Source organism: Pezoporus occidentalis, unplaced genomic scaffold (genome assembly GCF_034315485.1).
Source record: "Pezoporus occidentalis ecotype Australia unplaced genomic scaffold, CSIRO_AGI_Poc_V1 ctg150, whole genome shotgun sequence".
In the NCBI taxonomy this organism is placed as follows: domain Eukaryota; kingdom Metazoa; phylum Chordata; class Aves; order Psittaciformes; family Psittacidae; genus Pezoporus; species Pezoporus occidentalis.
The window spans coordinates 1,303,845-1,319,537 of NW_026913317.1; the positions used below are offsets into that span (position 1 = coordinate 1,303,845).

Sequence of the window (15,693 nt, forward strand, 5' to 3'; positions counted from 1 at the left end):
ATTCTAGGCACACTTGTGACTTCTTAAAAGCCCCGTTTTTTTGCCCAGGGAGGAGCTCTCCCGTTCCATTTTTCTTGGTATTTTCCCCTTAGCGGTTTGGACTACAGGTATTTTACAGACCACATTTCTTTCCATGTGACATCAGCAGCCAGCTTCAAATTCCACCCGTAACAGAGCCTAGACCATTGCATAACAAACCCAAGACCAGTGTATAATCATCCGAAGCCAGGCTGAAACTTTGCAAACTCATATCCAGACAAGAACAGAAACAGCATGACTTGTGATAACATGTATTTCAACACTCTGAAAGTCCACAGCCATTTATTTTTCCATTGCTTAGCCGTGAGCTAGTTTGGTTATTTGGTGTTTCACAGAAGCCAGCATACATACACTCTCTGCAAGAAAATTATTCTAATAAAATAATTTATGAGGCCAAAAGCAAGCAGTTCACCGTTTTACACACAGTTGGGTGGTACAACACATGCAACTTTACATGCTACACCTTTTCCTTTTGGTGCTAAGAAAATAGTTTTATTAGTAGAAGTTCTAACTGGTGGCTCTAGCACTTGTTTCACCAGTGTGCTCACCCTCCCCTTTCCTTGCTTGAAACCTATGGAAAGGTAATGGACTTTTATAGGCAGGAGATGGGTCGAAGCAGATAAACCCGAGGAAACGCTGCCCTGAATTTCAGAGCTACACCCATATAGATGCAGAGCTGCAATGAATTCAGTGGTATACTGCCAATCACATGGAAGTGCTAATATATGCCAAAAATCTTCAGTGCACAACTCCTAAACTGGTATAATAGGGGGAAATGCCGTGGCAGGTGGTGTTATAGAATCGTCATAGAAAGAGGGAGAGAGGTTTGCTAATACAATATGCCCATCCTTCATGATGACAGGTGACGAGGGGTCAAGCTGCTAATGAAGGTCTGCTCCGTTGCGGCTGGAGGCTCAGAAGGTGGCTGCTTGAAAACCTCTTTCTTCTTCCAAGATGGTATATGGACTGCTGCGTTTCAGGTTACTGCATGTACACGTTCTTCCAAATCCTCTGTGCTGCTCCCAAAGCACTGGACAAAAACGAGGAGAGATGCCCCCAAAAACCCAGCCTTTTGATTATTCATGAAACATCTCAGTAAATGGAAAATTGCGCCTTCAATTCAAACTGAGGAGTGGATCGAAAGCAGGGTACCACAGCACAAGCTCATTCTACAGGAGACACACATCCCCAACAGTCTCCTTTCAGCTACCCTCTGCAAGATGTAGTTGTCAAAATTAATTTAGAATATGCAAGACTGGCTGTTTGTCTCCCTGCTTACACTGGCCTTTCAGGCATGTACACACTGCAGCACTGCGATAGCTCCTCTCCTGTTCTGCAGTACCATGTTACCCCACGACCTGCCAAACTGCGTCTCCCTCGTGGTGCTACACGTGCGTGTGGGAGTAGGGAGTGGCAGGGATGCAGAGCCCCGCGGGCAGATGAGCCTGGGGCACGTCCCCCCATGATCTCCTGCCCCATTTCACCCTGGGGTGCACACATGGGACAACGGCGAGGCCCAAATACAGCGTCCTCGACGATATGCAGGTTTTCAGTGAGCATCACCAGGAAGCACTTCCATTTGACTGTATGCTGGCAAATGTGGTTTGGTTTGTCTCCATTTTCCCAGCCTGATATTCTACTGCCTACTGTGGGGGCAGAGGGAAGGCCATAAGGAGGGCAGCTGCAAAAATCTGCATGTTCCCCTCTGAAGTTAGTGCATGCTAAATATACTTTGAGAGAGTGTTATTCTAAAATAGTAAATTAAAAAGCCTAAATAAGAAATTCCAAACAAAAGAAAAACCTTTCAATGGGAATAAGCAAGTAAATAGAAAATTACTGGGCACAAAATGGAAAACAAGACAATTGTATGGGTTATTTCTTTACTATCAAGTAAGAAGTAAAATAAATTGGAAAAAAAAAAATAAAAATCTTCAACACCAAAAGATGGATCTAGTTTTAAATATTTGCCTGCCACAACTGTTGCCATTTACTTAAAAAAAAAAAAACAACAAAGCAGTGAACAAAATATTGTGACACAGGAAGAGAACACTTATGCCCAGACAAAACAATCAAATCAACCTCAGTACCACCCAATACTTACACAAAAAAACCTAACCGGGTCCCCTGCATAAAATCCAAAATCACTCCCAAGCCCAGGTTTTTGGCTTTGCCTGCTTAAAATGAAGCAGCCAGCTCACATGCCTTCTTGCAAGTTTTCCCTCTAGTCAGTGGAAATGGTTTTAAATGTTGTATTCCATTTGGGACTCTTTCCATATATTTTCATATATGGACATCTTGTGTACGTTCTCTTTCACAGGAGGGAGGGTTCATATAATCTAGAACAGCTTCTATCACTTTAATGTTTATTCTCAGAATACTGCTATTTATGACACCATTTGTGAAAGTTGTGTGATTCAGTTATCAGCATAACTGAATTCATTTTCTTAAGGTCAATTGTCTTCTGCGAATATGAGGGCTTGAATAATATTGAAAGGGAGCTGGCAGGGGAATTTTCAGCATTTTGGGTTTTGTACATCCTCCAAATTCAGCGCTATGACAATTTTGATTTTATGATTTTTTTTTTAATCTCTATGTGAGTATCTGGCAATCAATGGGAACCAAATTTCATTAGAGAATTTTTGCTGTCCTAGCAATTCAGCTCAGTAGTTTTACAGTGGGTAGAAATAAACCTTTACCAACATTTCTCCTACACTGTTAATTCCCACCGTCCTTTCTTCAAAAAAAGACCTTCCAGAACGTAGACAGGTTTGTAAATGTATTTTTATTATGTTGCAACAATCAAAATATATATGTACTACTGATTTTTCCCCCAAATATTAAATGAAAATGTAATACATTTTTGCCCACGTTGTGTTCTTGAATACTTTGGAATCTGTAAAGACCCTGACATAAAGAAACCGAAGAAACTGAAGCAACTGCACAATTAGAGACTGAAAGGTGTTATAGTGCTGCACTTACATTGCAAATGAAGTCAGATGTCTCTTCCATCAAATATAGCCTCAACAGTCTCTGTTTTGTGAGTATTAGAAACAATAAACAAATATACACAGAAAGCATCACAAACAGTAAATTGGTTATTTAAATACAACTGTATCCAACATAGCAGCTAAACACTGGACAATGTTTGAGGTCATCAGCACATCCACGTGCTCTTCTAAATGACGTTTGGGGTCCTGAAACACAAAGGATGCCATGAGAGAAATGAATGAAAGACATCTCTGAAAGACTTCATTTACTTCAGGTCTATTTAAGATGAGTGTGAGTTAAGGAACACAGGCCAGTAAAGCTCCTAAAATGTTTCATTCAAACAAGACCTAGCAAATGACTGAATTTCCATGAGTAAGATTTTATTAGTCCATACTAAGTTGAGAATAGGTTTAGGAAGTAAATTCCTGCCCAGCATTTGAAGAGTAACCATGACAGCTGTGATTTTTTAGGATGACACACAATATGTAGAATTTACTATACGTTTTACTAAGGCCAATATTTTAATCTCAGTTCTGGAACACTGCAGTTTGTTTTGAGATCATTGTACAAATGGGTGTTTTAATCCTGTAAAGACTAGCATGATTTAACACAGTATTTGAATAGCTGACTGCAAAAAACTTAATACTTATACCCATAAAAATTATTTTTTTTTTTAAAACACAATGCTATGTTGAAATGTTCAAAAAAAAATGAATGTTAAGCCTGAGCAGTGCTCTGAAAATACACATCCCCACACACTATTACTCAATTGATGTGGGCATTTGTGGGCATCTGCATAGAACAATAAGATTATTTCTGGTCAAAATCCATGCTCATGCACTTCTTCAGCTTCAGAATTCAGATTAAGAAATTAATCTCCAAATACTGCAAAATTACAGGCACATTAAAACCCACATCTTTAAACTTTACTGAAGTATTACTGTAGCATTCTTGTGTGTATAAAAATTAAAATATGGAAGACAATCGTGGGAATTTGAAGTTTTAAAAAAAGAATTGCTGTCAAAATCTAATGAACCTATTTAAATTCACACAAAAGTGCACTAGAAAATCTGTGTAAGCTGTCCTTCTTAAATAACTAATTTTCAAAGATCATACAGTTCTTCAATATTCTCTATGTTCCTAGCAAATTATGCAGCTTAATAACATCCCTATTGTGAGCAGCTGTTTGTTTGCAAAGCTTTTTATACAAGCTGCATAAAAAACCCAAATGGAATTACTTAACTGAACAATTTTGTAATTAAAGAATTCTATCAGGAAAAAAATTTTCTTTTTAATGGAACTCTATGGAAATTTTTTTCTTTTTTTCACCTATGCATAATGATTTAAAGAACTAGTGGAGCTCAAGTTCTGTTTGAGATGACATCATAACCCTTAAAATACAACCCCTCTTAAATATTTTATACATATATTTATGTATGTGTAGGTGGGCATAAACTCTATTGTTCTGAATGATACAGAAATACACAAGCGACTGCACAATAGTGCAGATGTGTTATGACATTGCTGCTAGAAGCTGACACATAAGAGCAATCCAGAATCGTTTAAATTCTACTGCTACTAGCAATACAATGAATACTGGTTCTTTAAGGACACATTGCATTTTTTTAAAGCCATTTCTTGTTTCCATTGCCCTTCTGGAACTTGAACACCTCTTACAAACTTGCTTTGCTCTCCTCTTGCCCACCAAAGCACATTTCCGCAACCTTTATATTCAAAACAAATGGATAAATAGTTTTCTGTCAAGTTTTCTACAAGGATATTACATTCCCATACACTGCAAAGGGACAGAATGAATTGAGTGGGTATTTTCAGTTCCAGCTATGGTCCTAAACATTTTTCCTTCAACATCAATACAAAGAAATGCAGCTCACTTGCATACGTGCGTATTGGAGCTGAACACCAACTGTGTGTTCATGAACTAAAGATAGGGATAAGCCGGTTCTTCAGCCATCATAACGCATGAACAACACTCCCACCTTTTCTCAATTACTACTATTTTTTAAGCCTCCATACCTTTGGCCTCTCTGACAGAGACTTGGATATCTTTATGCCTCTTCTTGCAAAGAGGTAAAAAAGAAAAAAGAAAGGCAAAAAGAGAAACTACCAAATTTCACCACTGCTCCTCAGCATGTAATACAAGCACATGTAGAACAACTTGCAGATATTCTGTCGATATTCTGTCAAAAGCCTTGTTCCTTACACAACAGTCTTCGACAAAAAGATATTACCTGGAGCATTGAGAATATCTTGCACACAGAACTAAAATCACCTACGCACATGTAAAAAAAATTAATATTTAGAATGAACGAAGCATATCATTCCACCTCACTCTAATTCATCACACCTCACCTGCTTGCCAACATTTTTTATTGCCAGCTGTTCAGGTGTCATCTTATCTTCTTCTTCAACAGCCTGTGAAAGAAACACAGAAAAGGTCAGTGTTTCAGATTTCATTTACTTGTTCCCCAAGCCACAAGACTCTCAAAATACAGTTCTCTTAAAAAAATAAAATAAATCATCAAATGACAGTACATTTCAGAAAGTCAAAAGGAAAGGTACTTCAGCTTTTCAGCAGACGTGGTTTTAATTACTGAGTGCTAGTGCAAAAGATCAAGGCAAATACTCATGAATGGTTTTATTGTCAGATATTCACAAACCTGTTTTTAAGCAAAAATCTTAAATGCACAGTATCAATAGTTAAAAATAGCTGAAGATAAACTAGAAAAGCACAACCTAAATAACATTACCTACATTGTTTCACTTACTGGAGACTTGATCTCAATAAATCCTTATACTGTTTAAAGTCACTTATTTTAATACATTTTTATAATGTTCTGTTGCCTTCAAACACAGTGTCTTTACAAAGTAAATCCACTAACTTATCTCATAAATGGAATATTGAATTTTGGTTTTTAGGACTTTCAGCAAATTAAAACAGAATAGCACAGGTTTACTACTCAGAGTGCTTGCTGAGATCTAGTATTAATTAAAAATATTTCTAAATGTGAGTGCCAGTATTAAAAACAGTACAGATAACTCCGATTCCTCTTTTTTACAACAACAATACTAATTTTGTTGTCTAAAAAGTACTTTGAGGTCTAGAATGTGTTCTAAATACTTAGCATCTATCTACTGGAATGACACAGATAAATAACCTTTATTCTGCTACACTGGTCAAGTAGTTTGTGACTGAGGGAATGAAGAACATAACATTTATTTTCATCTACAATGATCTTATATTCTCTTCACTAAGTAAAAACACAATGTAATGACTCACATTTCAAAGCAAAACATGTAATTAAATTCTTTGCTAGTTCAGGGCAAAAAGTCAGGTGGTAAAGGCTGAAGAGTTAATAGGCAACTTCACATAGAAACTATACATAGTTGATTAATAGGAAACACAGTCTCCACAAGGCCATTAAAGCCACACTTGTGCCTAATTTAAGGAAAACCCAAGAAACTCTTTGCTGAAAACAGATTATAAAAATCAAAATCCCACCAAAAGAGTTCCTGCCACAGTTGTCTAGTCCTTTCACAAGTCATTCTGAACAAAGCTTGTGATAATCAACTTCTTACTTCTGATATTAAGTAATGAATTTCTTCACTTCATAAACACAGCTACAGTTAAACTTTCATTATGGGATACAAGTACCTTGTTATAATTCTTAGCTAATTCTAACATCTCCTTCACTACTGTTTCGTTGAGTTTGCAGTGTTCACTGTAGTCTTGAAGTGTCAAACCTTCCATCCAACTCTTCTTATGCAAATTTAGCAACATCTGCAAAACAAAATCTCTTTAGAGCATTCATCATAAAATACATTCGTAATACTGTGAAGATCTTGGACAGAAAAACTAAGTTACTAATAGTAGGAATAATAAAAATCATTCATCTTACAATGTTTAAACACAGGAAATACAATAGTCAAGTAGACAGGCTGAGAATATTGAGGCTATTCAGCCTGGAAAAGAGAAGGCTGCGTGAAGACCCCATAGCAGCCTTCCAGTATCTGATGGGGGCCTATAAGGATGCTGGGGAGGGACTCTTCATTAGGGACTGTAGTGACAGCACAAGGGGTAACAGGTTAAAACTTAAGCAGGGGAAGTTTAGATTGGATATAAGGAAGAAATGCTTTCCTGTTAGGGTGGTGAGGCACTGGAATAGGTTGCCCAAAGAAGTTGTGAATGCTCCATCCCTGGCAATGTTCAAGGCCGGGCTGGACAAAGCCTTGGGCGACATGGTTTAGTGTGAGGTGTCCCTGCCTATGGCAAGGGGGTTGGAACTAGACGATCTTAAGATCCTTTCCAACCCTAACTATTCTATGATTCCATGATTCTGATAGAGCAGATAAGAGATTTTGCATAAGTTTTTAAAGACCAAACTCTTTGAACCCTAAATATGAAAATGAGGCATGGAAACCAGGGCCACATTACCTTTGACAGGAATACTTAGGTTTTTCTTCTGGGTTGTTTCGTGTTTTTTTTGTTTTGTTTTGGTTTGTTTTTTTTTGTTGGTTTTATTTATTTATTTATTCTGTAGCTGAGAATGCACAATTGCATTGTAGGAGAGCTAACAGAACTGTTTTAACTGCCAAATAAGGAACTGTTGAAGCTCCTGGCCTATGACAAAGTTGGAAAATATTTTAATGCTTGGATTAAATGCATGAAGTAGTTATTTAGGCTTCACTGATTATCCTGAACTATATGCAAGCAGCTGCCACAGTTGTGAAGAAGTGAACTTCAAAAGAAACCAAAGCATGACTTGCGTGTATTTGTCCTCATACAAAGTAAACAGCCCTAAAAACAACATGATAAAGTGATGCAGAGTTTTGATGGTGATAAACATGGGGACTATTAGAAATATCTGAAATGTTTTACTTGACACTCTGATGTTATTCTTTAAAGAGTGAAGGAATAGCTACAAAGGCAATTTCATAATTTTCATCAGTAGAGAAAGCATATTTTGTGACTCTTCTGCACAGTTGAGGACTGTGGGGAGGACCCTTTCAAGCAAGCAGTTTCAGCTTTCTTTTGATCTGCAAATATTTACTATAGCCATCTTTGAGAGTCCATAAACTCTGCAATTGCTACCACCTGAATAAAAGTGCCTGTTACATCCTATACACAGTTCCCAAAGAAACCTGGCTTTGGAACATACGAGCCAAGTTGAAAGTTTGTGTCATAATTTGTATTAGCAAGATCTCAGTTACTGACAGAAGGAGTTGTAGGCAAACTGCATATGGACAGTTTAGCTAGGCTATCTGGGTTTTGTAATTATGGTTTGGTGTGATGGGCTCCTCATCTAATACATGAAGCATGTACTTTTACTACAGATGGAGCTAACAGATCACCACCACCATGAGGGGGTTTTGAGATATATATGAACCTGCCTTATGAAAGATGTGTGGAGATAGTTGCCGCCTCACACATTAAAGTTTTCCTAACTCGGTCAAGATTATGCTCCTACTTGCAAAGGTAATAAAACTTACATATGTAAAGCCATTAAAGCAAATGCACACTTGGAACTCGAGAAAGACTGTATTGGCCACGCATGTATCTGAACAGAAACAGTAACCTCTGCAAGCTTCACGGACATTTCCTGAGAGAGCTGGTTTTGTTGAATCAGCTACTATTTTCATTAACTGCAAGATTTTGCAATTCTGATACTATCCATAAAAAGGGTTATGCATTTCACAAATTCTTTTCAACTCCCTGACTTGCATGGATACTCTTTCATTGTTCAAACTTGAGTTTTCTTATTACTTCTACCCCTCTGAAAGTCAAACTAAGAAAACTATTCTGACTATTTCACCATGAACTCCCAACTTACCAGCTGGGCTATCAGTTTATAGCCCTTACAAGGCCATGAACATACACAGGCATAACTGAGGACAGAATCTGGCTCTTCAAGAATTAACTTCCATAGGTAAATAAGCTTTTTTCTGTTTGCTTTCTTGGTTGAAACTGTCCACCTGTATTTTACTTGTAATTGAGAAAGTTTGACACAAAAGTAACTGATGCTATTTGCTGTCACTAACTGCACAGTATTTTTTCTGTAAATGCAGGGCATCACCACTTCCTGATGCTCGGTGAAGTCTTGGGAAGCTCTATTCATACCAACTGGAAGCACCTTCTGTTGAAGTGATTATAGACAATTAAAACCTGAGATTCCTTGGTTATACAATTCCATTTTGTAAAATATGGTCTTCTAGCTTCAGGAATTCCAGTCTGTGAAAACCTAAGGCAGCTAGTGTGTCTTTCAGCTTGAAACTCTGCACAAACCTGTTAAGTGCAGAGAACAGCATGAGAACTTTCCATAAAACACAGGGACAAAAATGTTGTCAAACTATTTATATAAAAGTTTAGAATGTGGTTTTGGAAGGTTTCAACATCATGACTACCCGTGTTTTTGGAAGAGAAGACATCTATTCCAGGAGTTAAAACATCTACTGAAAAGTATCAGCAGTTGAAATCAGAATTTTGCCACAAATCTTAAATACATAGTGTATATAGTGTTCTTTATCCTCTGAATAAAAGCTGAAACAATTACCTTCTGTTCTAGTTCATTCTTCCTGTAGTTGATGGTGATGGAATAGTAATGTCTGTTTAGTCCATGAATTAGTGCCTGTAAAATTCAGGGGAAAGGTTACACAAAAAATTATCCCCACTGAAATGAAGAAATATTATAAGGGAAGAGTTAATTAAAATATAGCCATCATCAAACATCACTTAAATAAAAACCACAAAGAAATAAATACACAGAGACTATAAGCAGGTATTAAGTAAATATACCTGTTCCTATTTCTCGTCAGTCTCTGACAGTTATACTTTATATTTCTAAACCACATATTTTTTCACACAGTAACAACTATCATAGGAAAAAGTGGTAACTGCCTGCAAACATTTGACCGATACATATGCACAAACATATTTCTCTCAAATCCTTCCTCTCTCAATAAATTTGGTTATCACTTCCATTAAAATAAGGCTCTTTCTTTTACAAACAAAGGAATGATGGCTATCTATTTACAACAATTGCCAACATTCCCAACTTAATTCTCTAAGGTACAATACAAAGAGTACCTGAAACGGTGATTAAACATGTCTGGTATTGGTTAGATTATGTGCATCAAATTAACCTTGTATAGTAAAGCTAATTCTATTTTTGAAATGTCAATTAAAAAAAATTAAAAACCCACCAAACCTCTCTCATTATAACTATGCCCTTTGCACATTTGGCCTTAAACTCTTAAACTCGTACATCACAATCTGATTGACTGAGATTAGGTTAAGTGACAGCTACCTGCGTATCTTCTGTTTTGCTCATGTGCATTGCATAATTTATTATGTGCATTTATGACTTCAGGGGGAGCTGGATTAATATTTGGGGGACACGGCAGCTTAAGAAAATTCTATAGCAAAACATCACATCTAAAGCTGTTTATTTTTCATGTAAAATTTTGCACATGAAGTATACATTTAAAAATGAGGTATGATAAATCATACATCAAATACACAGAATTAGTGATAAATATTGTTTATATTTGAATCATTGCACCTATTTATGTTTAAATATATTCTTTAGAGCTATACAGAATGTGTATTTGCATCTTATGCAACTTAATATTTCAGCATTCCAAAATTATCTGTATGAAAGCTGAAAATGTTCTCATACATACATTTTAAAGAGATTTCTTCTGTAGACACATATACAAAGCTACTTTAAGGGTTACATTTATGAGAATCAGCAGTTCCAGATTACCATTTCTTGTGCCACTTACTGTAATTAAAACTGTAAAATAGAGAGTTTATCATCAATAAAGTAATTTAGGGCTGAAACTATTAGCAGTAAGTAGTTCCACTGCCATCTTCTTATCTCACTCAAAATGACTGTATATGAGGTTTTGGGGTTTGTGTTTAAATTCACTTGTAGATGTTTAGGGAGTTTTCCACAATTCCTAAAATTTCACAAACATCTTTGTCTTCCCCAACTATCCTTTCTCTTCTGTCTCCTCTTCTGAAACCACTCCTTAAAACAGTGGACAAATGCAAAAGGTAAGCAACTATTCCACTTCAATCCTGAAGAGTAGTTGTAGTTTAGCCACTGCAACAGGTTAAATGAAAGCCCACAGAACACTTTAAAGCAAAGCTTGCTCTTCATGTTTTGTTTTTTTTTTTTTCAAATTAAAAACATCATTCCAAAAAGCATTTCAAATCACACACACAAAGAGCAAGTAATAAAACTGTTGATAAGGGAACCCAGAACACCCCCTCCCCCCCCCCAAAAAAAACCAAACCAGAAAAAGGCATGAATTCAAACCATGTACTATTCTTATTCCTGAGATTTTAATTAATGTCTTAAAATCCTTGCTCCTAGCCCAGCTGAAATCAATATTAAGTTTGCTGCTGACCCCCCCTGGGTCAGAATTTTATTCATAACCTTAGAATAAAAGCAAAACAAACTGCAAGAGCCCTTACAGATTTAAGAGCAGAGTTTCATTCTAAACTGTGATTTTTAAGCTTAACACTGCCAAATTGAGAAAAACCCCACACAAACAAAAAATACCCACTCTAACAACAGAAACCCAAAATTTGCATGGCCAAAATGTCATGTTGTAGCAACAGTGATTTTAAAATAATGAAGTTAAAACAATACTACAGGGGTTTACAAATCATTGCACACAGTCCAGAGAAACCAGTTAGAAAAGCCCTGAAACATGCAAGCATGGGCTTGCCTATATCCGATCAAGAGTATTAGCTGCTTATTTCATACTCATGATAGTTTCCAGTTTTTACTGATTCAAAAATCAAAAGTCAAACACAACCATCTCCGGAAGCAGACACTCTAACTACCTGATTTTTCTGGCTAGCATTCTTGTAAAGGGTTTCAATGCATTAGTAATAAAAACAACTATCTTTTGTAAGACAGGGGTATGGTGATGACTCTATTACAGCAGAAATTTAGCCCTTTTTTAGTTCTACTGTGACTAGTGTAGGGTCTTTTTCTTAGCTACTTATCTCAGAAATATTACTTTTATTGTTCAAGTAATGGATCAAAAGAGCAGGAACTGGGCTTCACGGTTTCAAGTATACATGCATTTTAGTATGAAAAAAAAGTTTTCTGGAGAGAAAACAGGAAAAAAATTCCAACATTGAGGCAGAAGAATGACACAGATAAAAGCATTAATCATTCCAGAGGGTACCGTGCTTCAGGACAGAAGCTATTTCTCAAAATAACTATTTCCTTTGTTGAAGATGACCATTTTTGTCTTACTAGTAAAAGTCAACTTCAGAAACCAAACTTTGAATATTTAAGTTTCACAAATGCTTGCAAAGAAATATGACAACATACTCAAAAGAAACATTACAGTTGAAGCTGATCAAACATCCTATTTCCCCAATGAAGCTCCTACTCCACCATGTTTTCAGCAAATTACTGCATTATGTAAAAATCAGAGATTAATTATTTAAGACAAAATACAAGGCTAAATCTAGATTACATATTAAGCAAGAGCGAATATAAGCATACAGTGGAAGGACAAGATTATTAATGATGAGGGAACTTTTTCTATAATAATTTACCTCTAGAAAAGCTGAGATGTTAATAAGCAGCAATTTTAAATTGCAGCACTGAAACCAGTATCTACATTGCGTCACATGACATGACATCAATTGTCACTTTTAAAAGTCTGCATTTCCATAAATCTGTACTTTAACCTTTGCTGTATATACTTATACATACATTCACACTTAGGTAGTTAATTCAGGGCTCAATTTTAAACCCTTCACATATACAAGTCCATTGATGAATCACATCAATTATAAATGCATGCAGAAAAATGCTAGAGAGAAAAAGAAACAATTTGTATCTTACTGGTTTTAGGTACTTTTCCCCAAAACTGTGGAATTAATCTTGCAATTTACAGGACTATCAACACTAGGTTTACCTGGATAGATGGCTTGTTTAAGTGACCCAGATTTGAAGTTGTTTGTCTTGGTTCATGTCCCAAGACCATCATATTAGCATTGATCAGTCTGAAGGCATCAATAACAACCTGTAAAAAACAAGATGTCAAGTCAATTCTTCTTAGAAAATGCAACTAATAGTGCCAAGCAACAGTGGACAAGGCACAATCAACTCTCATCTGGTTTTGGCCTTTATCCAGAAAATCATTTAATTATAATATTAATAAAAAAGAGCCTCCTGCCGGCTATGCTATCAGCACAGTACACTACCTTGTACTGTACGGTGACACCAATTATTACCTTTTCCGCAGAGCTGTAAGTTTTATATACATGATATCATCATATTACATGGAATTTTTCTGTATGCTTACTCTAAGCTTCAACAGTATGCATATGTTTGTCACCTAAATCTTACCCAATCAAAATGAATGACAGAGAGAGACTAAAACTGAAAGTGAGCACAAGCTAAGGGACCAAGTCTAAAGCCCAGTCCTGTCACATCAATTATACTACCACAATACTTGAAATGACAACAAAATTATAGCCAGCAAGGAACTTGCCCCATGTATTCCCTTCTAGTCAGATGCTTTTTGCTTCTTGTGACTACGAAAGGGTCTATAAACTGTCTGATGGATTAAAAAGTCCTTGTCAGTGTCATGCTCAGGAGTAAAAAACAGAGTAAAAGTAAACCAAGGTCATTTATGATTTAAAGGTACACAGTAGGTAGTATTCGGTGCTATTTCACTACAAAGAAAATAAAACCATCACTGCTTTTTGTTGTGTCCTGTGCTGAATTTTTCCATTAAAATCTTTGGAAATAGGATTTCATGGCCCCACACAATAAAACCCATACCCCTATCCGAGACCTGCGAGATGAAACAGAACTGAGAACATACCAACAACATACTCAAACCCACCCTTACTGGGTACCTGCCATTACAGGTTTGTAATTTTAAGATAAATTTGCTTGCTTAGGGCCCAGTGTTTTAACTGGACAAGTGCCCATACAGCCTTGTACATCCACAGAAATAGGACAGGCACAGTTCGCAGGCATCTTGTCTGCATATGTTTGAAGAGTTATTCCAGTTCATTAAACCAAACACTTTAAATCTCATTTTAACATCTTTTCTACAATCATTATTATTCTCTTCCTCTCCATACTATGGGCTGGACACTAACAGATGCATTTATATGGCTGGTTTGGTATTTTGAAGAATTAGACCTGAATCAATTTTTTTATGTTGAACAAACAAATCACTGACACTGAAAGGAGGCAGAGAAAGCTAGAGTCTCCACTTTGTTCTAGCATTTTCCCCTCCATTTACACCAATATAACTAAACACATATGCAATTTGGTAGGATTACAACATAAATATTGAAGTCATTCATGTGGAAGTAAGGTTAATTGGCAAGTGTTTATAGCGAAAGAAATTACCCAAGCATAAATTGCAAAAGACTAATAACTTATCACCTGTTGTATTTACTTCTGAGACCCAACCATTTCAGTTGTGTTGACTCAATGCCACTAAGGGCTATTGCCTAGACCCTCAGCTGATTGGCCAGACCCATCTGCATGTGTCACATCTTAAAACTGCATGTATAAAATGTACCAAATAATCTTCTTCATTAAAAATGTTAGGTTGTGACCCAATTACAGTGAGTTAACAGTGACTTTTCTTTCTGAACATTAATCAAACCAAAACACTATTCAGATTTAATATGCAGCTACAGCATGCCATCTGATACTACTGCTACAAAAAAGGAATTAAATTTGAAGAAAACTTAATTCTCAAAAAAATCTGAAAGTTTCTATATATTTATACATTTTTTGTGGTAACATACAAAGCAATTGTATTTTTTCCTTTTTTTTTTTTATTGCTAGTAGATTTTTCTCCATCTCAAAAACACTCCTGACAAGCTTTTCTATATGTCTGTCTGTGTTCCATTTTAACCAGATGCTCTAATTTATGAGCACCTGGAAATGCCCAAGTGCAACAAACAGGCAGGATAAATTAAAGAGTCAAGGAAAGCAAAAAAATTCCACATCACAAATTCTCCAGAGACTATCTAAATAAAGGGAAAAAAAGCCAAGCAAGTAAAAATTTATCCTGAGGAGCAAGGAACATGAACTTGGCAGTATACTATTATCACAAGGAGCTGCTTTATAACTTACTAGTGGCCATGTCTCTAGATTTGAGTCTAACTGACAGAACTTCACTACATAACGTTGAGCTTATCCAAGAATGAATGCCATTGTCCAGCATGGATTTGTTTTGAGACTTGAGTCACAAAAATTACATAAAAATTAATAAAAAAAAAAGTTGGGTTTGATAATAAATTCAACATTGCAGTTGGTGCTCTCAAGGTTATGTTTGGATAAATTTCACATTAAAATATGAGAACTAGCTGCTAAAATATTTCTGAGTGATACTGAACATTACTCTAGCATCTTAGTTCTGACTAAAGTAATTTTTGCTATGCTTCAGGTACTATCTGTGTGGAAAAGGACTGCTCGATCTATCTGTCCTCCTGAAGGAATGAAATGCAAGTATTTCCTAAGTAGAACAAATATTAACCTAACAGAAAGTGGTATGAAAAATTAAAATCACAAATATTAAGCTTTAAAAATGGATGAAATTGCAATTTCTACAATCTCAGAGGAGTACAAAAAGTGTGTGAAT

General features: G+C 36.1%; 1 protein-coding gene across 1 annotated transcript in view; it reads right to left on the minus strand.

Moving 5' to 3' along the window:
• Positions 1-2,802: 2,802 nt before the first annotated feature.
• Positions 2,803-15,693, minus strand: part of PSMD14 (proteasome 26S subunit, non-ATPase 14) — a 48,562-nt gene continuing 35,671 nt past the window's right edge. Inside the window, exons 8-12 of the mRNA XM_062611063.1 lie at positions 12,994-13,101; positions 9,597-9,671; positions 6,701-6,826; positions 5,398-5,460; positions 2,803-3,233 (exon numbers count right to left, since the gene is read on the minus strand). Of these exons, the coding sequence (XP_062467047.1) occupies positions 3,135-3,233; positions 5,398-5,460; positions 6,701-6,826; positions 9,597-9,671; positions 12,994-13,101 (471 nt within the window). The 3' untranslated portion in view covers positions 2,803-3,134. The remainder of the gene's footprint in view (positions 3,234-5,397; positions 5,461-6,700; positions 6,827-9,596; positions 9,672-12,993; positions 13,102-15,693) is intronic.